At 40.8% G+C, this 24234-nt stretch overlaps 2 protein-coding genes and 2 non-coding genes across 6 annotated transcripts in view; 2 read left to right on the top strand and 2 right to left on the bottom strand.

Moving 5' to 3' along the window:
- TEX2 (testis expressed 2) overlaps positions 1-22083 on the top strand; it is a 47919-nt gene extending 25836 nt beyond the window's left edge. For all 3 annotated transcript variants that reach the window (XM_010721541.3, XM_003211548.4, XM_019621740.2), the window contains 10 exons: positions 4491-4691; positions 5550-5874; positions 7005-7252; positions 8235-8384; positions 9816-9915; positions 14189-14321; positions 17562-17684; positions 19173-19382; positions 19579-19699; positions 20126-22083. In XM_010721541.3, coding sequence (XP_010719843.1) covers positions 4491-4691; positions 5550-5874; positions 7005-7252; positions 8235-8384; positions 9816-9915; positions 14189-14321; positions 17562-17684; positions 19173-19382; positions 19579-19699; positions 20126-20248 — 1734 coding nt within the window. In that variant the 3' untranslated portion in view covers positions 20249-22083. The remainder of the gene's footprint in view (positions 1-4490; positions 4692-5549; positions 5875-7004; positions 7253-8234; positions 8385-9815; positions 9916-14188; positions 14322-17561; positions 17685-19172; positions 19383-19578; positions 19700-20125) is intronic.
- An 881-nt stretch (positions 22084-22964) lies between these two features.
- LOC116217336 lies at positions 22965-23099 on the bottom strand. Its single transcript, XR_004161759.1, has one exon. It is a non-coding gene; the product is annotated as a small nucleolar RNA SNORA76 (small nucleolar RNA).
- A 166-nt stretch (positions 23100-23265) lies between these two features.
- Positions 23266-23331, bottom strand: LOC116217334. Its single transcript, XR_004161757.1, has one exon. It is a non-coding gene; the product is annotated as a small nucleolar RNA SNORD104 (small nucleolar RNA).
- Positions 23332-23628: 297 nt separating this feature from the next.
- ERN1 (endoplasmic reticulum to nucleus signaling 1) overlaps positions 23629-24234 on the top strand; it is a 32237-nt gene continuing 31631 nt past the window's right edge. Inside the window, exons 1-2 of the mRNA XM_031556386.1 lie at positions 23629-23660; positions 24039-24157. Coding sequence (XP_031412246.1) covers positions 23629-23660; positions 24039-24157 — 151 coding nt within the window. The remainder of the gene's footprint in view (positions 23661-24038; positions 24158-24234) is intronic.

A 24234-nucleotide genomic window follows, 5' to 3' on the forward strand; every position in this document is an offset into this window, starting at 1 on the left:
GTAAGAAATGCACTGTGCAGAGGGATCTGGATGAATGTAGATTAATGTTGTGTATGACCTAATGAGTAGTACTTGTGCTTGTTAGCATACATGGTAATTGTTTTTAATATGTAAAAGCCTATAGAAGCGCTTTTTAATCTTCATGAGTTGAAAATGCAGCTCATACTTGTACTGGAACATTATAATACGATTTAGCAGGTTGCAAGTTATTCCTTCCTTGTACAAATATTTTATGTTTGCCTCTGTCAAAACAATACTGGGCAGTTCTGATCCTCTGCCAAATGGGAGAAAGGTTTGACATGTAACAAAATTCATGTGAATGCAGGAGAACCAAACTTGCATGAGGATGAGGTCTTCAGAGCTTAATGGTCTTCTGTTCCAGCCTGACCTGATTTCATACTGATGTGCTCAGAGCTAGAAGTAAGGCCCCTTACAGGGCTCTGCAAGTTGGGATTGTGCCAAACCACTGTCATGCTATTTTTGCATAAACACGTGCGTGTTCTCTGTCATGCAAACTTCTCAGACAGCGGTTATGTTTTCCTTGAGTTTCAACATCTAGTACAAAATGGGAGTTCCCCACCAGCAGGTGCCAAGATACCTGAGCACACACACAATCCCCCTGCGACTTCAGAGCACACTTCCTTGCCCTCTTATTCCCACAGATTCACTTCTCTGGCTTCCTTTTCCTTTCTTTCTTTGCCCCATCCCAGATTGTTTTTTGGTTTTGCTTTTTTACTTTCTAATGCATTTGGCTCTTGTAAGTTCACTGTTGGTGTTTTCAAATGTGTGTTCCCTTGTGTTGTGCTGGCTGATACAAAAGATTTTAAGTAACAGCTAAAATGTAAATAAATGCACCTTCTCCATCAGGAAGACCTTTATGGGCAGGCAGTGCAGGAGAATGAAGTTGTACAGAAGGAGGTTTTGGCTGCATGCTGCTCCTGGGGATTATCTGGGGATTTTGTATTGGGCAGTGGCCTCTGATGGCACGTACGTTTTCAGTGCAGGTGATGGTTACTTCTGCCCTCCTTGGCCTTGCTTTGGTTTGGTTTGTTCCCCATAGATTCCATGTCAATAAAAACTCAAAAATCTGTCCTGTATTTTTCTCATTTATCAAACAGAATCCTGCTGTAGCATTGCAAAATAGTGGTCACGAGACAGATAGTAATGCAGTGAGTGATCAGCTGTGCAGAAATGTTACAATTTGAGTGCTGGAGCATTTAGCAGTACTGCTTAATGATAATGACTGCCGATCAACCTACTAATTTCACCAAACTCGGGGGCGGTTGTGATCCAGGGGTGGGCTTGTATTGTGAAGTTGGCTTGCTGATGCTTTTATTTATGTCTTCAGAACTGCAGAAATAGTGTTCTGTATGTAATTATTCCCCCCTGAGGGCTGGTGTAGCAGTAGTGCTGCTGTGCAGGTGAGGTGTTTGGGCTAACAAACGGGACGGATCTAGGTAGTGTCTGTGTTTGAAACAACACCTGTGGCCTTTGCCATAAAAGCAGTGCCTCCCACTGCTCTGACCAGATGCTTTTTTCAGGTTTGGTACTGTGCTGCTCGGGAGGCACTTTCTCCCATTTTCAGCTGTGAGTTCCGAGCAGCTGCTGACCTTCAGAACTGGAGATCACAGGGTCAGTGCAAATGGCAAGCAGCTGCAGAGCAGTACATGACTGTGGGTATTGTCCTCCCTGCATGACTAGATTTCTCATTTCAACAACTTCGCTGGTATGAAAAAAACCCATCCTACAGTCTCTCCTCTCCTGCACAAGGAAATCCATTGTTGCTTCTGTAGTTTGGCAGAACTTATCTGTTGCTGGTACATTACAGGAATGGAACCTCTCTGTTTAGATGCATTGAGAAGTAGTTTTCTTTGGTTGTGAATCTTTTGTTTCAATTTCTTTTTGCAAAGAGAGATGTTAAGGTCTCTCTGCTGGAATTGTCCTTAGAATGTGGAGACTTGGAGTGAATTGGGGCTTATTGGAGAAACTAAAAACTGTTTGTGGTTTACCATATAACAGTGAAAAATGCTGAAAATGAGGGGGCAGATGGTGTCATCCCATCTCTTAACACTGTTGGATAGAGGGGAAAAGTATTTCTGCACTGGGCACGTGTTTTCATATTCATTAATAGAGTGAAGAGTCATCGTTTGGACAATTATTAGCATTCCACTTGGAGCTGCATGGTCTTTGTGCTGCAAAATAACTTGAAATGTGAGTGGGAAAAGGCAAGAAAGCATCCTTAGAAATGAGGGAACTCAAAAGGGGAGAAGCTGGGTAGGTGCTGGTGCAGTGGGTGACGTAGTGGCTTAATGCAGCCCCCTTTGGTACCAGCCATTCAAACGTGACCACTAGGGTCTTGGATAATGGTTGTGTAGCTGCTGAGAAAGTGCCACAAGGCTTATGCATGTGGTGTGTGTACAGAGGTGTTGGTCTCATCTCTGTGCTTGTGGGTTTTTGCTTCTAGGTATGGTACTGTGGTGTTGAGAGCAGTGCATAAATCAGACATTGTTCATTGCTACACCTCCTCCACTGGGCTGAGTGCTGCTGTCAGAACACTGCAGCTGGTTCTGTCTCATGTGGGATGATAGAGAAACTTCAAGCATACTCCCTCCTTGCTTATTGGGAACCCTGCATTCTTGGGGGTTTCCAGCCCTCTTCCTGCCAAGCTCCAGTTTATGGTGGTTATAAAACCAGCTTCTGTGGCTAAGCTTTGTGAAATGAGCCCCTTTCTGTGAGTTCCTTCCTGTTGGTGCAGGTTTGCTTGCTCTTCAGTGGAGCTTCACTGCGGGACAGGATGATAAGCTTTTAAGACAGAGAACTTTTGTCTGCATGTTTGCCTGGCTGCAGGCCTCCAGACCTTGTTGTCTGAGCTAGAAATAGCCTGGAGACCTGATCTGGGGACAGGTGGGAGCCTGTCCAGAGCCCTGTGAGCCATATGGATATCTTGGTTCTGCACTGAGAGGACGGATGGTGCGCAGTGGCTCAAGGCAAGTCACTTATGTCCTTGTGCTTCACTAAGTCCAGCTGGAGTTCCTGGCTGCAAATTAATTGTCTTGGCTTAATAGTCAAGATATAACAGCAAGTAGGATATGCTCAAACAAACACCAGCCCTGCTGTGCAGAGCCCTGATGGTTTATGGAGAGCTCCTCCTTGTGCATTGTACTCCTTACGTAGCAGTTGTATGTAACCCTGCGTAAGCAAACAGCCACACACAAGGCTGCTTCTGTAAGCATGCATTGGTATTTCTGTTATTAATGAGGACATCAGCCTTGGAGCTGAGTGGAGATGACTTAATCTTTCCTGAACATAAAAAAGATGCTAATTGATCCGGTGGCTTTCTGTTTTTTAGGATTTATGGTGAAAATAGGACTAGGTGTCAGAGTAAGCAAAAAATAGATGCCACTGTTACTATGGCATCTCAGAAAGGGTATGCTGTCTGTATGGAGCTGGAGCAAGCGAGCATTAAAATAACTGTTACGTTTCAGTGCGTGGGTGGAAACTTATTCAATAAGTTAAAATGTTGCAGTAAGATCCGGGATGTTTTACGCATAGTGAAAACTTCTGGGTGGTTTTGGAGAATCTGGTTCAGCTCCCCAGGGTACCCATAAAGCTGCCACTTCTCTTTGTGCTCCAGAGAACCTCCCTGGAAGCCTTTCTTCCTCTGTCTATTGACACTAATGAATATGTCCAAAATTAAGGTGTTGATGAGAGGTACAGGTCATTATCCAAGCATGCTGTCTGGCAGGCCAAGAGAAGGAAAATTTGTGTGCTGTGAACGAGCGTTCTGGCTGATCCTGCCTTGCTTGTCATCCTGTGTTTTCTGTGAGCAGATGTTAGTGCAGTGACGTCACCTCCGTGGTTGGAATCAGTACCTGCAGCCTGGTTACAGCCACGACTGTTCTTCTGTTTTCTGTAGCTTTTTTCCTCACTGCAGAGGAATAACTGAAATTTAATCCCCACGTCTGACTTGTGTTGCAACTGCACGGTTGCACAGCACGTTCAATGATGTAAAACAGCAGAGCTGCATTAAAACAAACTCCATCGTGGTCCTGGATTGTGGCTGATTGCAGGGTTGGTGCTGTCTGTAAGCAGGCTGCTTGCTCTGCCCTCATTGTTGGCGATTAACAGGTCAGAGCTTTGTGGAAGCAAACAGGCTGCTTTGCACATGTCCTTCCCAGCTGGCTCATGGCCTTCCCAGGCAGCCTGTGTCTGCAGTGCAGTGGGATGGGGTGAGAGCTGCTTCTTGAGATGAGGAGCCTCTCAGACAAAATGACTTACACAGAAAACCAGATTGTGTGCTTGGGATGTAGCCCTCATCTCGTCAGCTGAGTGCTACCTCACTTTGTGTGATTTACTGTTTTGTGTTTGTGTGGTGACACAAGCTTGACAAAAGCTTGGATAATTATTTAAGACTTTTAAACTTTTATGTGCATACTGTATTTGGCTTTCTGGCAGCTTAAAAGCCTGTTAATGATTATTTTCCTCTCTAGGGATGGATGAATGAAATTTATAATTATGATCCAGAAACATACCATGCTACGTTGACTCATTCTGTCTACGTGCGACTTGAAGGAAGCACCTTAAGGCTTTCAAAACCTAATAAAAATATTTCTAGAAGAGCTGTGTACAATGAGCCAAAACCTGAGGTCACGTATGTCAGCCAGAAAATTTATGAACTTACGGAGAGCAAGGTGAGTGTGATTTCCTTATATCTGGTTTTAACAGAGTACTTTGAAACTTCATTTTTTTTCCTTACTGGAGTTACATGTACTATCACAGTTACAAAAACAGTTTTGTTTGCACAAACTTGCAAAAGATTTAGCTGGATTTGGAAAACAAATCCGTATTACACATAAATGAAAAGCATGAGTTTTCCTTTGTCAGTTTGAAAAAAATAACACCTGGGTGGTTATAGAATTGTTCACTGTGTTAGATTTCTTGTTGACTGTTTTGAAGCTTACAGTGGAATGCATAATCCTTGGTTGTTGTCTCTGCCTCAAGGCAGTTCAGACAGCATTTGCATTTCACTTTCACTGAATTAGGATTTTTCAGCTGGGAGTGTGTGTCAAGGATAATGCTTGAATAATTCTCCTACAAGTTGTTTGCCTTCCTCAAGTAAGCGAGAAGCTGCTGTGTAAAGTTGATTCCATGAACATTGTATTAAGTAATGTATCAATACCTTATTAAAATAATTGATTTTTTTTTAAGAAGATGCTACACTAGTATTGGACCTTGGCAGTACAGATTAGGAGGAAATTACATTTAAGAGGACTCTGGGAAGGAGAGAAGGACCAAGAAGACACTGAGGAAAACCTTTTATTCCCTGCCTCCCATTCTAAAAATCAAAACTTCTGATTGTAAATGCTATAACTCACCACAGACCTGGTGAATTGGATGACAAGCAGCTACAAATTCAGAGTCAGTTAAACCCAGGAGGTCTGGTGTAGAATCTGTCTGTCTCATGTTCTAATGTTATACACGTGACTTTTTGAAACATGAAAGATAAAACAGCAAAATAAGTGAATTTAATTCTCTCATTTGTCCTTCAGATTTCCCTGGTTCCCAAAAGTCTGGCACGAAAACGAATTTGGAATAAGAAGTACCCTATTTGCATTGAACTTGCTAGGCAGGATGACTTCATGGCTAAAGCCCAGACTGATAAAGAGAATGCAGAGGAAAAGTTGTCTTCTGAGAAAGTAGACTTGAACAGTGAGGAATCCAAGAAAGCTCAGGATGGAGCCAAGTACACTAGCCAAAAGGATCAAGTGCTTTATCTCTTTGGAAGGACAGGTAGGGAGAAGGAGGAGTGGTTCAGAAGGTTCCTTCTAGCATCCAAGCTGAAGTCTGAAGCCAAGAAGCCTACCAGCAAGCCAGGTATTCATACATATATATGTTTTGTTTTTTTTTTTCTCCCAGTAAAACTATCTATTAAAAGGAGCAAATCAAAGTTACGTTTTCACAGTGATAGTTATTAGCAATTGTGGAGCTGTTGTGATCTCAACAGACAAGTAACACAAAGACACCCTCGCGCTCCTTATCTTGGCCTCTTGATTCCCCTTGTACAACAGCTTTTCCTCTCTTGGTTGCATATTTGGCAATATGACCTCAAATTTTCTTACTATTTTTAGACTATTTTATGTAAGTAAACTGTTTTTTCAGTGACTGTAACTTTTGTAAGGATTAGTTGTTCCATCTATTTTCCTTTTCATCTGCTGGAACAGATGACAACACTTGCATTTAGTCCTACTGTTACCTGTTCTTTCACTCCAGTCTGCTTTAAAGAATATAATCCCTATTATTGAGTTAACATCACAGCAAAGCACATTTTCAATTTTTGAGTACAAGACCTAATGTATGTCCAAACCAATAAACATATCAAACAATCTGGTAATGAACAAATATTTGAAATGTTAATTTTAAGCCATCCTCTGATTTTAAATCAGAATGACTCATGCTTTTCTTCAGCTCTCTGAGAAGCTTTTTAAAGGTTAATGTCATTATTTCTGGCCTACAATTTCTTGAAATACAAATGCAAAATTAATGGATAATTAGAATTCTATTAGTTATGTACTTTTGACAATCTTTTGAACTGTAGCAATCTACAATTAAACTTAAAAAATAAATCAGGTATAGGAACGTTTTAGTCGCCTGACTTTTATTTTAGGCAGTACCCAGCAGAACTGTTGGGAATTCTGCCATATGTTGTACATATGTGAGTGTCTGTATTTAAATGTGGGATTGATCAGCTGAGTTTTCCAGTCACATATCCTCCTGAGTGCTGAGTCATGTCGAGGTTATTGGAAATCTTAAGTTTGTGACCAGCTGAATACAGAGTTGTGGAATTTACTTCTGTCCTTTGAAATGAGAAAGCACTACGTTGGTCTTTTTCAGAATAAATCAAATCTGCTACCTTATTTTGTTCCTTGAAATGTTTGATTATAGGTTCTGCTGTTGGACTGTCAAATTATTTTTCTGTTCAACAAGTATTATTCCTTTTGATTTAGGGATCTTGCCAGCACATGGTAGAACGGAGAGTCAGTCAGGAGTTCTTACACACAGTCGTAGCAGCAGCAAGGGAAGTGTGGAAGAAATTGCATCCCAGCCTAAACACAAGGATCTGGCTGGCAATCTGCGGCAGAAAATGCTCCTGGACTACAATATTTATATGGCAAAGTGTGTTCCACAGGAAAAGAAGAGCCCACCGGGTAGTCCAGTCCTCAGTGCAGATAGCAGCCCTACAGCTGTGAAAAAGGTAAAACTTTTTCCCCAAAGAGTTGCTTCGAAGGTGGTGTTGTATTTTATCTCGTTAACTACTTCATTTAGAAATAAATAGGAGAGGGGGGAAAAAAGACAACTAGCACATTTAAGAATCACTCTATAAGACTCTAATATAAAACACAACACTTAATAGACGGAATCTTAACAAAAAATATGATCACCTTTCTTTTCAAAGGTGTAGTTCGTGTTCTGCGTCTTTGGCAGACATTCATAAATGTTCAGAGAGGCACAAGAAGCCACAGTAAAGCATATGAAAAAAATGTCTGCAGTTCCCCCAGGAGAAAAGCCAGTCTGGCCCCTGAGAGCCCCAGAAACAGTGACGAATTCACTGCTGAATTGAGCAGGGATCAAAAATGCTGCTATAAATAGATCAACAGGTGGGAAACTTGGACACAGTGAGTCACAGCAGAAGCTACTGTGTGAGGTTGCGGCCACTGAGAGCAATCATTGCCAAGAAATGATATTCAGAACTGTAGCATCTACGTGATTGCTCTTAGAAAGCACTGCTTTTCTGCTGGCTTCAGACTTTCTACCTGTAATAATGACAAACCCTCCTTTCGTTGCAGGTAGTCAAAGACATTAAATATCTTGTCTTGCCTTCGTTGTAAGATCTGTTGGGAAGGCAGAGCATCTCTGCCACAGACATGTTTGTAGGTCTGCCCATTCTGAGATGATCTGCTTTTTCTGCCAGAGGTTAAAACACGTACAGCCCTCTCATTTCATTGCCAGAGGTGAAGTCATAGCAGCATAGTCTCATTTGCTCTGTTGCATGTCAGGATGATGACAAGCAAGCTTATATCAGGCCAGTTGACATGGCTGTAAAGCTGTCATGTGTGTTGAACATTAGAGTTCTTAGCTGACCTAGGCTGTAACACAGAACTTCCTGGTATAAATGAGACCTTTTTCTGACCTTAGAGTTGAATTTCCACAGCTGATAACCTGCTCTGTGTTTTCAGTTACCTGACGCCCACGTGAAAGCTGAGGAAGAGGAACAGGAGGTCTGGGTGAACGCTTTGCTTGGAAGAATATTTTGGGATTTTTTAGGGGAAAAATATTGGTCTGATCTAGTGTCAAAGAAGATTCAAATGAAACTTAGTAAAATAAAGGTAACTAATCTGGAAACATGTACTTCACACGTTTCTTTGAGTTCAAAATCAGTAGAAGAAACTCTTTTAACAGAGGTCTGGATATGTAGAAAAATAATTGGGGTAGATAAATGTGATACAGAGTTTCAAGTGAGTTTCAGGATCCATTTCACTGTAGGATTGTGACACCTTGACTTTGTTACTTCAGTTTTTGATCAACTATTTGTGTCTATGAAGTTTCTGTGTTTAAAACGTAGAAATACTACTGTATTTACTTTAAGAGTAAGTAGAGCTGGCTATAAGTTATTAAGCTTACTGACTCAGGTCTCTATTGCCAGAGTTACTGTTCTAATGTTTTAGGTTTGGTTTTTTTCCTCACTGAATTGTCAAGATAGAGTTTTAAATGAAATCTGTTATGGGAAACAGTAGATTCCTATAGAGAAAGAGGAGTCAGAGAACCACCTTCAGGCATGCAGCACTTGCAGGAGAGGTTGGTGGTAGTTAAGCTCCGAGGTGATGGGGGTATAATTGTTTGACTCAGAAGCTTAAAAGGTGAAGGGAGAAGTGTTGCTTTTGAGTGACTTCTGGGTCTTTCCTTTGCATTCTGTAACTCTTCTGAACAGCAGCAGTTAATCATTGGCTTGTTGAGCTCCTGACACTGGGGGAGGAGTTTGCCTGTTCCTGAAGGTGAGGGAAGATGTAGGCTTGTTGACAAGAGCTCTGAAATTTAGCTGCCAGCACCAGCTGTGAGATAGTGTTGTTTGTGCTTTGGGAAATAAGCAGTAACCTAATTCTGCCCTGGCTGTTTCCACATTTGTGACAGCAGGATATTCAAACATCTAATTGGAAACAGTTGAGTGGAAAGACTAAGTATGGGGGATGGACGTATTTTGATAGGCTAAAGCTTTATTTCTTAAGAGACAGAAATTCTGACAATTAGAAATGCTTACAAGTAAATAGATGCTCAAATAACTGAAATACTCCTAGTATTGTAACTTCAAAATTTTGAGATGTATTTAAAGTGTTATGAAATAATTTGCCTTTAATAAAAATAGCTAAGACATTGATGTAACTTCAACTTTTAAATATCTGTCTGAACTTAAAATCTGAAAATATCTTTTATTATATTCCTAGTAAAAAAGGAATTAGACTGCTCTTGAGCTGCTTTCATGCTTTGACTACAAAGCATCCTGGAAACTTGAAGTCAACATCTGAACCTAAACTAGCTTTAAAAGCATTTTCTAAGTTCACATGCTAAATCTCTTCCTAAAATAATATTTTGAAACTAACAAATGTGAAATCTTAGAATTTGAGGAAGTTTGTGTAATTGCATTTGTTTTCTTTCACTGGTGGCTCAATCCGTTCCCTAAATTTAATGACCTTTCTACTCTCAGGAAATGGTGGTCAAAAGTTCATGTTGTGAAACTAGATTTTTATGTTCTGTTCATGTAGCTGCCATACTTCATGAATGAGCTAACACTGACTGAGCTTGACATGGGGATAGCAGTGCCGAAGATCCTTCAAGCCTTCAAACCTTCTATTGATTACAGAGGTAAAATGCATGTTTCTTCTTCTGTATTCGCCAGGTTCGTGCCTTTGTGTCTTTGTAGAACTGAGTTTTGATCTGTTGCTCTTGCAGGTGTTTCAATTTAAGGAAGGCACACCTAATAAGAATTTATTCTACCAAGGTGCTGAGAGATCTCTGTAGCATCAGGCTTGGTATAAACATGATTCTACAGATACAGAAATGGATGAAATGTGAGCATGTCTTTCCATTGGGAAAAATTATAGATTCAATTTCTTTACAGAACTAAACCAAAATTAGCATACAAGTGGCAGATGCATCTCTCTCTGTTGTGGACTATAGAGAACAATGCACATCTCATCAGGAAAGAACTGATTCTGTACCGCAGTAGAAAATAGCTTTGGCTCTCTAGAAGTTGCTCTGCTTTGAAAGCAGTGATTCAGAAAACACAATAGTAATAAATTGGAAAACAAAAATTGTTTTGGAAAAAAAACAATTCTATTTTAACGTGTCTGTGTGCCCACTGTAAAAGATGAATTTTCTTTAAGCTGAATGACTTTCATACTGCTATGTTATGGATTAGAAGTTTTGCTTTTTTCTCCTTTTCTCTTCTTCCTGACTTGAATTTAGTTGCAGGAGTGTATTGGAGGGCACTCTTGTTTCCTAAGTACCTTCACAAAAAGAAAAAAAAATATGGTGAATGAATTTTAGCTTCAGAAGTATTCTCCTACGTGCTAAGAGTTAGTCGTTATCTTTCTTCTAAGATGTGTAATCAGAGCAGTCTTTCATTTGAAATTGTTTTTGAATTTATTAAGGGTTTCATAATTTGTCTGCTCTCAGTCCATTCACTCCTTTACATACCGTGTTGTCACACTGGATGGGTGATGTGTAAGAGAATTATCTGAATTGAGGTGGAGCAGTTTCTAATTGGTCTAAAGGGAAAGATCTCCTTGGAGGACCTGATGTGGTACAGCTGTGGATTACATGACAAACAACTTACTTTTAAACTGCTCTTCCAGCTTTCATATGAAGATATAAAGACTAAATCATTTCTGGATGGTGCTAAACCAGTGAGCCAGTAGTAAGATGGTAGGAATTTAATGAACTGATAATACTGCTTAAGAATATTAGAGACCTCTGGATAGGCTGTTAATTATGGTCCAAAAACAAGCCAAAACTTCATCAAATCTCAGTGGTATATTTAGAATAACAACAAACGTAGAGCAAAGTTGGAACACATAACTGGGTTATTTGTTGTTGCCCTTCTTACCAACTTGATTGTGAATGTTTAAAGTTGCAAATTTACTCTGCTTCAATTTTACAGTATTTTAATATTGTAAACATACAAGAAAAATCTCAAATATTAAGAATATGTTACTGATTTAATGAAGTAACGCTTGTTAAATTTCACGGATATACCTGGGATGAGTTTAAGTGCTTTGCAGTATCATTCTGCTCCTTCAAAGCTCCATTTCTCTGACTGGTCCCAAGGTTCAGAATTAGGATCACACAATCAGGTAGATTGGATGTGGTCTTTTTTAAGATGTATTGAACTGTAGCTTTCATTTCTGGCCCTCTTCCTACAGTGCTTTTCACTAGTTCTGATGAACAGTTAACATCAGACTTTTGCAAGAATAGAAGATATGGGAAGATTTAGGAGAAAATTAAATAAAACTCTATCAGTAGCATAAAAGACATGCTGTTCAAAGCACTGTATAGAGGCTGAGGAGGTCAGCAAACTCTAACCTTTTGCTTGTTAAAACGAGAACAGAACAGGACATTGGGGAATTGTTAAAACTTTCTTGAACATTTAAACAAAAATAAATTAAAAAGAACAAAACCAAACAACCCAAAGCTGCATGAAAGCAAACACTGTGGATTGTACGTGTCCTATCCAAATGCTTTTGTTTGTTGGCTTCTTGCCTGAGACTTGCAGCTCTGGGGAAAGCCTTATCTCTGCAGCATGGGGTACGTGGCTCTCACAGCTTCTTAGAGCTGAGCTTTATAAAAGAACCTGTTTGAAAAGAGCAAATTGTTTTATTGGCATGAAAAACTGACTGTTTTTGGGGGAAAATAAAAACTTAATAGGTGGAATAAGCTAATATCTCCTCTGCCAGAGATGCAGGGGGCTCTAGAGGTAGGTCAAAGATGTACGTTCAGTATTTTGTACAAAGGAAAATTGTGAATCTTGATTGAAATAAATTGAAAACCAACAAAGCTGTATTAAATTCCTTAGTGTACCAGGCTTTGTTTGGGTTAACGCAATTGTTCTGTTCTGTTCTTTAAGAGGTTATCTGAGTGAAACAGATTTAAACATTTTTTGAATTCCTTTCTCTCTGTTCTAATAACTCCAGTTATGACCAAGGACTGCCGTTCTCAGTCATGAGATTGGGTTTAGGGGACTGAATATTTCTGGCTCTATTAAATACTGACAACAGCAGCAAGAACTCCTTCAGTTTCTTGTTCAGTTAAACTGTGACAAGTAAACATTTATTATAGAATTTGTTACCCTGTGTAATTTTTCACGTAGTTGAATGACATGTGAACTTGTGGTTGCTGAGTTTCTAAGTGCTTGCATTGAGCAATTACAGGAACAACCTGCTTTGCTTTTGTACATAAACACTTCGAAGACTTTTTTTTAACTTACTTGAGACAATCACTCGTTTGTGGTTACCTTTCACAAGGCTTTAAATCTCAGACAGAGGTGCTTTTTTTTTTTTTTCATCCGTACTTTTCTATCAGTGCTTGATAACAAAGGAAAGATTGGAAAGTAACTAAATATATTAACAGACATTATTAGGGGAAGAAACTCTTGTTTCTGTTAATACAGTTCTATTTCAGTGACACTTCTGTCAAGTGTCACTTATCTGAATAAATGCTGCCATCTGCCCGCTCCTTCATCCCTTCTCCCTCCTCTACCTCCTTTTTTCCCTTTGGAAAATGCATGTGAACATTTTCTGATCAGAAAGATTATCCCCCCCCTCAGTGTTGGCATCCTTAAATTATTCTGATCTACTCTTAAAACAGTTTTAACACTAAAGACAATTCTGCAATTATCTAAAAGGTCTCTTTAGCTGTTTTCTTATTTCTGATGATCTCATTCTTACTTTGTTACTGTAAAGAGGAAAAGTGTATATATGCTTCTGTTTGAGTTCTTGTGTTTTGCTCTTATACAGCATTAAAAAATTGATGGAAAAGAGTAATTTGGGTTAGTCAGTACTTTTTCTAGTTGTATAAGGTCATTGTGTGTCAGTGCCCTGGTCTTTGAGAGCTGTGTGTATTTCTGTTGATAGAAACAGGTGGAACCTGAGGACAGTGGCATTCTTCTGGTGTGCTTTCACAGAAAAGAAAACAGTCATTAATTAATTGATGAAGGGTATTTCTTCTACATCAGTCAATACTAAACAGTATTTGCCTTTAATTGCTTCCAAATAAAAGTGGGGGCACATCTGATATGCTAGATACTGATAAGGCACGTTGTGTGCAGCTGTGATGTCTAGAGAAGAAAAAATGGTCATCTGTGCTTAATGGCATCTGAATTCCCATCTCTGGATGGCAAATACCCAACAGCTTTTTCACTCAGTAGGGACTGCAAGTGTCATTTAAGAGGTGAGATGTAATGTTGCAGTTGTTCCTTAAGATGATTTTTTGGGTGATCCTGTGAGTGAGCAGTTTGCCGGACAGTAGGATTTACCTTAACCCTACACATCCAGGATTGTTCTCAGTAATGACCTGTGAGTCATAAGAAGTCCAACAGTTGAGTTACTGAGAGAAGGTTTTCATACTGCTTCAATAAGCCATTGTTGAAAGCAAAGCCAAACAGCATGTTGTGTAACAAAGGACGTTGTTCTGGGATTTCAGCTTCGTTTGGAGGATGTAATACAAAGGGGTGTCCTGATTGCAGTTGGGCTTGGAGCAGTGCTGCAGATAGTATTTGAAGTGAATCCCTGATTGTATTCTATGTTCTTTATCTTGATTCAGATCTCTTAAGCGGTTTAGGTGTGTGCAAATCACATCATGCTCCTTTTATAGGTCATTAGCCTATATTACCAGACTGATCTGTCTTTCTCCTTGCCTTTGATGCATATTTTAACCTTTAACTTCCTCTATTCACATTAAGCTTATAAAACAACTTGCTTTCATAAGCTTGTAATTCATTCTGAATTAATGATATAATCAGCTGGCAAAAAAGTATTTTTTCTCTTTGGGTAAAGTGTGATGAGTGGATTTGTTGGTTTTGTTTTGACATTAAAATAAAATTGTTATGACTGAAGACTACAGCCTGTTGTTAATTTTTTAGGGCTTTGGATTGATTTGGAAATGTCTTACAATGGATCTTTTCTAATGACCCTGGAGACTAAGATGAACTTGACTAAACTTGGTAAAGAGCCTCTTGGCGAAGCACTGAAGGTTGGAGAGATTGGCAAGGAAGGGTAAGAAATTGCAGTGATGGTGCAACTTGACTTTTCCTGGTGAAAAAGTTGAAATTTCTTTGGGCATAAGCAACTCAGGCTCTGTAATAGATTGAGAGGAGATGGAGGGAGGTGTGTATTTGAGTGTAGAGCTTCTTGTCTTTCTGTGTAACTTTAATGTTGAATTACACTATTGATAACTGTCTTAATAGACAGCTTCTGTAGAGGAATCTATTTTTATAGTTCAGTAGGATTTTAAAATGTTGTGTGATTAAAAATTGACCTTTGCCTTACACTTAATTTGGGGTCCTAGCCAGTAAGAATGTCAGATATACATAGTGCTGATACTACTTAAAACTACTATTGTAAAGCATGTAACAGTAAATAACAGTAAATATTATGTGAAGACTTACTCAGTACCTTTATTGTATCATGAGAAATAATCACACCCATTCTTTAGTCACTATTTTTCTCAACTTTCCACATTCTATTTACCTGTTACAATTTTTCAAAAGATCCCCTTAATGTCCACCAAAACATTGGATTTAAAGATGGAAATGTCTTTTCAAATGGAATTCTTGTTTTTGTTCTCATCTCCACAGAATTTTCTTTGTGTATTTTTTTTATACCTGTCCCTAATAGTGAACACATGGATTTCATATTTAAAAATGACCATAATTTCTAAGAGAGCAATAGGCCTACAGCAAAGCAAATGTAAATGTCTGTAGCTAAGCAACCAATTGCGTTAAGGTGGAACCATTCACTAATGCTGTATTGCACATTTCATGCTCTCTCTCTTTTGATTCAAATGCCCAAGGCCAAATATCATGTCAGCTTTACCAGAAAAGAAGTTGTGTTTGAATGAGATTTTTTTTCCCTCCTGGCTACAACAAAACAAACAAAAAATACCCTCAAAGACTGAAGCACAGAAGAATTTCTCATCTTTGCTTTCTGCTGTGTTGGTTCTTTTTACTGGCTTTTTAATTATCAGTTGACAATTGTTTTGATAAACCAAGCTGTTATAGATGGGTGTGTGTCTTACATTGTCTGTAAATCCTACATGTTGCTTGCTTTTGCTCGATTCTGTTACTCAAGAGCCTGGAACAAACAAAACTCAGGTAAGAAAGGCATCTATTTCTCCAGAAAGAGAGGAGTAGGGGAGACGTGGCACTGAGTTTTAACTGTTCTTTCATATTGTCAGTATGAAATGAGACCAATGGTTCTGTATTATAGTCCATTCTATCATTGCTGCTGCATTTCTGTTTGAAATAAAGTGTGCTGCAATACAGTTTAGTAATTCTGTCACGTGTGTGCTCTCAGGCAAATGCAGCTGTCACAAAGAAACACGAGAGGACATTTAATTGCTAATTTTATGAAATGGATACAGTAGCAGGTTCTAACAAACCAGAGAGTAGGCAAGCACAGGCAGGCTAACCCAAAGTTACTGCAGTTTCATACCTTAAGTCCTTTCTTGCTTTAGTGTACCATGTAGAAAAAGAACTGGCAAATGGTAATTGATAAAATATTGGGCAGTCTGCTCAGGAAAATTATTGTAGCTTCAAAGTGGTTTTCTGCCAGCATCTGTCTTGTACGTACAGTCCATTGTATGGATAGATGCCTTGAAATCTTGCTGAAGCATATTTGTTGTTGCTTTTTTAATGCAAGGAGATCTGGTCTCAGCCAGCAGGTATATGTGCTTCTGCAGTCACTTCAGAGGATCCTATACCCAGGCAAATAAGGTGCCTTCTTGTAAGAGCGGTATCACATGGACAGGAAAGGGAAGTTGGGTCACACCAGGTAGAAAATACATAGTTTGACCTAAAAACATGAGAAATAGCTCCAGCATTGCTATGTGAGCCATTGACAGGACTCCCCTTTCTCCTTCCCAAGTCCTCAGGGAGGTGGTTCGGTTTGCCGTGCTGTTTTTCTTTTGCAGATCCAAATGCATCTCAGGGTAGAAGAGGCTTATTCCATTTCAGTAGCCTAGGCAGCACATTCTGCGCCGTAGAGAGGCCATGGGATTGCTGCTCTCGTTCTTAAGTAGGCAGTTAGAAAGGAGTGCTGTGCACTGGTGAGCTGCGTTTGATCTATCCTTTTACATTAGGACTTCATGCAGTAACTAACAGTTTGTTCTGTGCAAAGAATAGCAGACTGCAGCCTTGGTCCATGCATGCTCTGTAAGAGGTTATTGAACGTTTCAAGTCTCCTAGAGCACGCAAAAAAACCCAAACACACACACCAAAAAATCCCCAAAAACTGAAAAACAAGACACAGCAATACCTTGTATTCTGAACAGGTTTGAATGCTGAGTATAGTCCCTAGGGTCAAAAACGTGCTTTTGAAGCTTGTATAACAGTTACAAGCTCTTGCATTAAGTGGAGATCTGTGAATACTGCATTCACTGTATCCTTCCTGGATATTAATCCGTTTAAAAGATTTGAATTTGTGTGATTGTGTTCATAAATTCTTCCATAGCTGAAGCCCAGGAATTAGTTGCTACTGTGCTATATTTTGTACCCTAAGAGCAGAATTTCTTTATTGCTCTTACTTTACTACTTCCCTCTTCTCAATGTGACGTTGATGGCCTTATTCAATCTTGGATTCTATTCAAGAATAAATAATTTTTAATCCCACCTTAAATGAATAATAACGAATAAAAAAAGATGTGATTGGTTGTGCTCTGCATGTGATACTATTGCTAGATGTGTGTCCACACTGCAAGAGCTGTGTGTGCGTGAGCCGACAAAATGGAACTGATGAGCCTGGGTTGAAAGTGCTGTGCCGATGAGGTACGTGTGTGTGTGTGAGCACCTCGGGTGGCGTCTGAGAGATTCTGGGATTCACTTGGTAGACACTGGCACGGGAAGCTTTTTGTGAGAGACAGACTTGTGTTCTCACCTTTCAGTTTATAAACGTTTATCAGTTTAAAAACAACCACCACAGCCTGTCTGACCTACATACTGCTCTTCTTTTGTGGAAAGGCACAAGCAGCAGCAGAAATGTTTTTAAATGTATTTAAATAATTTCAAAACATTTGAATATGTGAAATATATATTCCCCTGCCATCTTTTTTTTTGTGTGTGTGTGTTTTGAAGCTAGTTAAGGCACTCTGCTTTCAGAACATTTGCATTTTTAGATAGAGTTCGTAGAAAGAAGAAAAGATATTTCAGAATCTGAGTATGCATAATGGCAATCAGAGCTATGCATGATGAATAGCTATTTAAGAATATTGGATTTGACCTGGAAATTGCATTCTTTCAGTTTCAGGCCAAGGGCGTATTGTCTTGCAGACAGTGATGAGGAATCCTCCAGTGCTGGGTCATCAGAAGAGGACGATGCTCCTGAATTGGCAGGAGAGAAGCAGGTGACTCCCGGAGCAGAAGGGTGAGCTGTCTCATAGTGCTTTTGTTAATCCTTTTATTCCCTCTGCTCTGTTTCCAGACGTTTTACTATAACTATTATCATGGTCCAGTTCCATAACATTCCTTGTGACAGAGGATGTCAGAGTGAGTGTATCCAAGCAATGAAACAAACAAAACTCGGCCATTTCTGGAGTAAAGTGCAGCAATCAAGCCATGTACCACATCACAAATAAAAGCTACTCTTGCCATGTGTTTTATCCTGCTGGGAGCATTGTTCTCAATTCAGCACTTCTGCAGCATAAACTGTGTGCTGTTCTGACACCTCCTGATTCCTTCACTATTTGAATACAGAGAGAGCCAAGTCTTTGGTTCAGAGATCCTTCAGGAAACTTCCTCAGCCTGTCCTGCTTGGAAGCAGAGTCTGGAACAGAATTTTGTTTATTAACTTGAAACACTGTATACAGTGTCATATCCATACCGATCCTGTTGATGCCTTGTTTCCAGTGTCTTTTCTTTAAAAGGATACCAAACGATTGTTGTTCAAGCCAGGCTTTCTTGTTCCCTCCCCCCTTCCCTTGTTGAACAGCTTTGACTATCTTCAGCTATGCAATGCTGCCCTCTAATGCACAGGAGTTCTAAAGAAAATTTCCAAGTCAGTTTTGCCACGTCATCCCTTGATCTGGTTGCTGTTCTGATTTTTTTTTTTCTTTTCTTTTTCTTTTTACATCTGATTGAAATAGTGGCTGCAGTGAGAAATCAGCAGTGTGCCTGAAATGTCTCAGATAACTACATTTCCTACGCCTGAACACACCTCTATGATCTTCACAGTGAATATTCAAGAGATTCCGTGATGCATTCAGAATGTTCCAAGCAGTTTTCTCTGAGTTTTGCTCATAAAACATTTGAAAAACTGCATAATGAATTACTGGGATAATTTCTGTGATCCATTTCATAGCATTTAAAAATAGATAGATCATATGAAGAACTCTTTATCAAAAAGATGAAGGAGAACAACAAAAAAAACTCAAGTATGATGTTGAAGGAATTTCTTTACACCTTTCAGAAATCTATATTATGTCTGCCATAGAATCTGGTGAGAGTGTAACCTCTCTAGTTAACTGGAGGAGTGTGTATTTTTTTTTTTTTTTTTGCAGGGCAAGGCTTTAGCAAGGCTCTCTGTGCTACGCAAGAGCCACAGTCAGGTATAATATAATATGGGAAAATACTACATGTTACTAGGATGTGTATCTGAAATGTGATAAGTATGAAAAAAGACACTAAGTCCTTAAAGCATCTGTTCTAAAAAAAACGAGGTTGCTGCGTGGCACTGCCAGGAAAAGTAGCAGGCATGGTTAACCATTTTGGAATATCATTCTGCACACTGCCAAAATTGCTCTCCCTTTTTTCCAGCACCTTTATACTCTAGTGATTTCATAGGAGATCCTTTGGACTCTAGTAAACAATAGTTTGCCAAACTACCTTGGCGTAATTTTTTGTTTTCTATCTAAAGGTATGTTGGAGGACATCGGACAAGTAAGATCATGAGAATTGTGGATAAAATAACCAAATCAAAATACTTTCAAAAAGCAACAGAGACTGAGTTTATAAAGAAGAAAATTGAAGAGGTCTCAAATACTCCATTGCTGCTAACAGTTGAAGTACAAGAGTGCAGAGGAACACTAGTAATTAACATTCCACCTCCACCTACTGACAGAATATGGTAAGAGGAACTTAACTGCAAGGTCTGTGCAATGTTTCAGGTGTGTGCTACCTAAAGCTAAAATGCAGCTGAAATGGGTTCTGGAAGAAGTACAAGCTAGTATGAGTTGCTATTAGGAGAACGCTGTGTATTTGACACGCTCAAGTGTGTTTTCTTGGAGTGTTGGTAATAAAACTGTCCTGTATACTGTCTCAAGGTATGGCTTTCGAAGACCTCCCTACCTGGAGTTAAAAGCTCGGCCAAAACTTGGTGAGAGAGAAGTCACCCTGGTTCATGTAACTGAATGGATAGAGAGGAAACTGGAACAAGAGTTTCAGGTGTGTTTCATTGACATTTTCACTTCATTAATTATATTTTGGTGGGTTCTTAGTTTTTCCCATGTTCCCTATTTTGTTTATGACTAGCAGGCATTCTCTACTGCTTCTGTTCAGTGGAATGCACTTTAAAAAGTCATGTGACTTCTGGGATAGTCCTAAGATTCTATATAGGCCTGGATGGAAATCTGTTTAGCACTTGTCAGATTTTAATCTGAACGTGGCATTTCTGTGAAACAGATGGCATGTCTGAATTTGTAATGTTTAAACAGTAGCATGGTGCTAGTTCTTAGCTGATGGAGGGTCAAACTGATTAAAATTAAGAACACCTGAGGCAGTAAGGGCTCTCTTTACTACTTTCTTGAAAACAAAATAATACATTTCAAGTGACATGAAATATAACTTGATTTAACTGCATCTCTTTCACAGAAAATCTTTGTCATGCCAAACATGGACGATGTTTATATTCCTTTAATGCACTCAGCCATGGATCCCCGCTCTTCTACATACACTCCTAAAGATCTGGTCACGGAGGCCCCTGATCAGCCATGATGTGAAGACTTGCAGTTTACAGTATTATAAAGGTTATTCTCATGGTTTTATAAACTGTGCTGTAGTTATCATCATCAATTTGTGCCACTTTCCCCCTCCCCAGGGTCTGCCTATAACCATACCTTTGTGCTCACTTGCCTGGTTATTGTTCTGTGTACTTCAGCGACATGGTTTCATTCCATTAAGCAGCTGATTTGTTTTTGTACTGGCTACCATCAAGATTTTAACTTGGAGGCTAAGATGACCTGTTCTTCGGGGGAGGGAGGGAGAACCTAACTATAATAGATCAAGGAGCTTGTTGACACAGCTTATGTTTTCATGCTATGTTGGTGTGCGTTAACACATTGAAAGGTTGTTTGGCAGCAAAGCAACTGCGTGCCAAATGAAAAAAAAATCCTAAATAAGGAATGAATTTATAAAAACTGGAAGAATATTTTTCTTTCTCAGGCAGTTGGAGGTGTAGAATGAACTGTTTTATGTTCTTTCACTTCTGCAGTCAATAGCTTGTGTCAAGCAATCAAAATATGAAATGCTTTCAGGATTAAAGAATGTAAATTGGGTGTATTATAGGTAATATTGTGATTCAGTGTGGTATAAACATGTTACTTTTTTCATATAGGACTTGTGCTTTTTTGGGGGGAAGCAACTAGCCATAAAACACAGTTATCAGTGAAAGTGGGACTGTCATATTTTTGTAAATGAGGAGAAAAAAGTTGGTAAAGCCATGAGACCAAACTATAGCAAGCAGCCTTATAGTGAGGTACAATCACCTTGATTCATGATTAATTCTGAATGTTTATAAAGACGTGAGCACATGAAATGTTTAATACTGCACATTACCAGAAGTACTTAGTTACCCTACTGTGTATAGAGCCTCTTGCTATGATGAAACAGTTTTTTCTTATAGGAGAATTTGTTGCTGTGACTCTTCCATTGCACTGTGTTTACATGCAAAGCACAGGACCAAATTTTCACATTACAGCTGTGCAAATGCAGATATCAGTCTCTTGATGTTTGTGAAACAGCTGTAATGGAAAGATTTGACCCCTATGCATTGTTCTTTTGGACTCTGAAATAGGAATTCAAGCTGATCGTGATCTAAAAGACTGTTTCTGCTACTTAATGGCCAAAACTAAGTGGGGGTATGGGAAACTGCCTCTTATTTCTGTCTAGTATGATGACTCGAGTAAATGTATGCAGTAAATTCGGTATTTGAACACTACATATCCACTACTTAACACACACAATATTTTTCTGATACTCGTTGTTGCCAACAGTTCATGGATATCAGAAAACATTTTAGTTTACAGAGGGTGAGTTCCGGCTCTCCTTTTATAACATGATTTGCTTTTTTTTTTTTAAAGAAATTTTTTAAGAACTTTTTTGTACTTTGTGTTGTCACATTTGGTGTAAATCAAAATTTCCATGTGTAACTTAATGATTTACCATCTTTAAATGAAGCTATTATATTGAAGTTTTTTAAACAGCACCTTGCCTGAAACATAAAAGAAAACTAGCATTTAATATATTTAAAATTAATTCTATATTTGAACACCTATTTTGGTTACCTTTAATTAAAATATTAGTAGGTTATATTTGTTACCTGAACTCCTCCTTGACCATTCCAGGCTGTGTATATTCTGGGTTCTGCTCTGATTATGTAGGCACTATCTGCCTCTCATGAAGTCTGCATGTCTTGTACGCAGGTCTTTTATATGATTTAATTTTTATGTGCAATAACTAAAGTCAAAGGACTAGATGCACTAATGTGTAAACAGATTTAGATTATTATATGAGACTGTCATATTGCACTTCATAAACTGTGGGTAACTACAGTCTGCTTGCTTTGTTTTATTAAATAAATTTATCTCGTCAATTATTCAGTTAATTTCCCCACAGTGCTTGCTCCCTCCTTCTGCAGGCTTTCAAAAGTCATTAGAATGTAATTCACAATGATTTTTGTGGTTATACCCCAAGTTGGGTATCCCAACAGGATAACTATAGCTTACAATTGGAGGGTTGACCCACCCTCAGCCTGTTCTAGCTTTGGAAGTAGAAATTTTTGTTTTATCCTCTTGAAGTTCGGCACATCTCAACAGTCTCCTTCCCACCTCTTCCTTCACTCTACTCCCTGCTGTCTCACTTACACCACGACCATGCCTTTCCAATTTTGTTCTGCGCTGAAACGCAGAAGTTGGAGAGATGCAGCTCTGTGTGCTCCGCAGCTGATGTTGGAGCCTTTTTTTTAAGCGTACAACGCAGTCACAGAACAGCAGGGGCAGGAGGTACCCGCTGTAGTAATCTTGTGACCTTAAGCATCGCCTTGTAGCCTTCCGTACCTCAGCATCCCGTGCTGCCCTCAGTGTGGCTGCACGTGTGGTTCTCCAGCCTGTGGCCATGGCTCCAGCCTTGCTACCTGCAGGACACCAAGCCCCGGCTGTAACGCAGGTTAAGATGCAGGCCCTGAGAATAGCCGCAGCTTGGATCAACTGATTCAAGCCTCCTTTTTGCTGTACGCTTAAAAAAAAGGCTCCAACATCAGCTGCGGAGCACACAGAGCTGCATCTCTCCAACTCGAGCACTCGCCTTGGCTGCGGTGCTCTATTCCTGCTGCTCCAGGGGCTGGGCTCCCTGCTCCCATCACCGATACGGACGCCATCAGCTCCGTTCTCACCACACCTCCCCACAAACACCTCGCCCCCCCTCCGCGCATGCGCGCTGTGCATTGCTGTTAAAAGCGCCACGCGGGGTGCGCCGCGCAGCACCAGTTATGGAACAAGGGCTTCGCTCTGGCACTGCTGCTTGGCCGGCGGGGCCGCGCGAGGGCACTCCACCGGGTCAAAGGCAGTGCGGAATAAAGACCGCGCACAAAGAAGCAGGCGGACACGTCCACGGGATCGCACAGCTTTATTGACCGCGCCGCTCGTCGTTCGGCCCCTGGAAGACATAAAGCGAAAAGGGGAGGTTACACGAGTGGTGCGGAGCAGCCGCCCCGCGGGATGCGTGGCAGCCTGGGCGCTCAGATATCGGTTTACTTCATCCGTATCAGAAGTCTAACACGCGTCTAGAAACATCAGCGCCGCCCAGCCCAACCCCGGCCGTGCCGTGCCGTCCCGTCCCCCTCCCCCCACCGGCTCTCATGGCCAGCAACGCTCACCTCCACTCGCTGCGCTGACGGAAAGGCCGAGCTGCCGACTCGCGCCTCTTTATAGCGCTCCCATTTCGCCACGCCCTGCCCTTGCTCATCTCGGCTAATAGGATTCAGAGTTCAGGGCACGTGCCGGGCCGGAGGAGGTGAGCGTCCAATAGGATTCAAATCCGGGGTCACGTGCGGAGCCGTTGTCGCTGAGACGGCGGCCGGCGGAGCAGCGCTGCGCCACATGGCGGCCGAAGAGGGAGCCGCCGCGAAAAGGTAAGGCTCTGAGCGAGCCTGTGTTCGGTGCCCTGACCGCCACTTGGGGACGTTCCGGAGGAGCAGAACGCTTCTATCGAATAGGATTGCTTGGAGTTCTGTTGCTCGAGCACTTCGCTGCAGCTAAGCAGCAGCACTTATCCGTGTAGGCCCCGCTCAGAGCCCCGGCGGCGGTTCCTCCGTCCCCGGATCCCCCGGCCGTACCCCGCCCCGCCGCGGTCCCGGGGCGCCCGATGTAAATAACTGCTTCGTGGTGGTGCGAGCGCTGCGTGCACAACGGGAGAAAACCAGAACCCTCATCCTTTAGCGCAGCGCTGTGCACGCAGCGCTTTGGGCTCACAGCGTTTTGCGGTTCTCCCATCCGCTGTGCGCGTGCAGATCAGCTCGCAGCAGCTCGGGCAGCGTTAATGGCCGGGAGAGGCGCGTCGCTGTACTGACTTCAGGTGTTACGCTGCGCAGCAGCGACTGCCAAAGCCGGAGCCGTGCCGATAGCCGAGGCTCGATCTGCTCCGCGGGGAAGGAACGCCGGGCTGAGACGCCGGCAGCCGCACGGCCCCGTCGGGCGCTCCTACAG

Source organism: Meleagris gallopavo, chromosome 20 (genome assembly GCF_000146605.3).
Source record: "Meleagris gallopavo isolate NT-WF06-2002-E0010 breed Aviagen turkey brand Nicholas breeding stock chromosome 20, Turkey_5.1, whole genome shotgun sequence".
Taxonomy (NCBI): domain Eukaryota; kingdom Metazoa; phylum Chordata; class Aves; order Galliformes; family Phasianidae; genus Meleagris; species Meleagris gallopavo.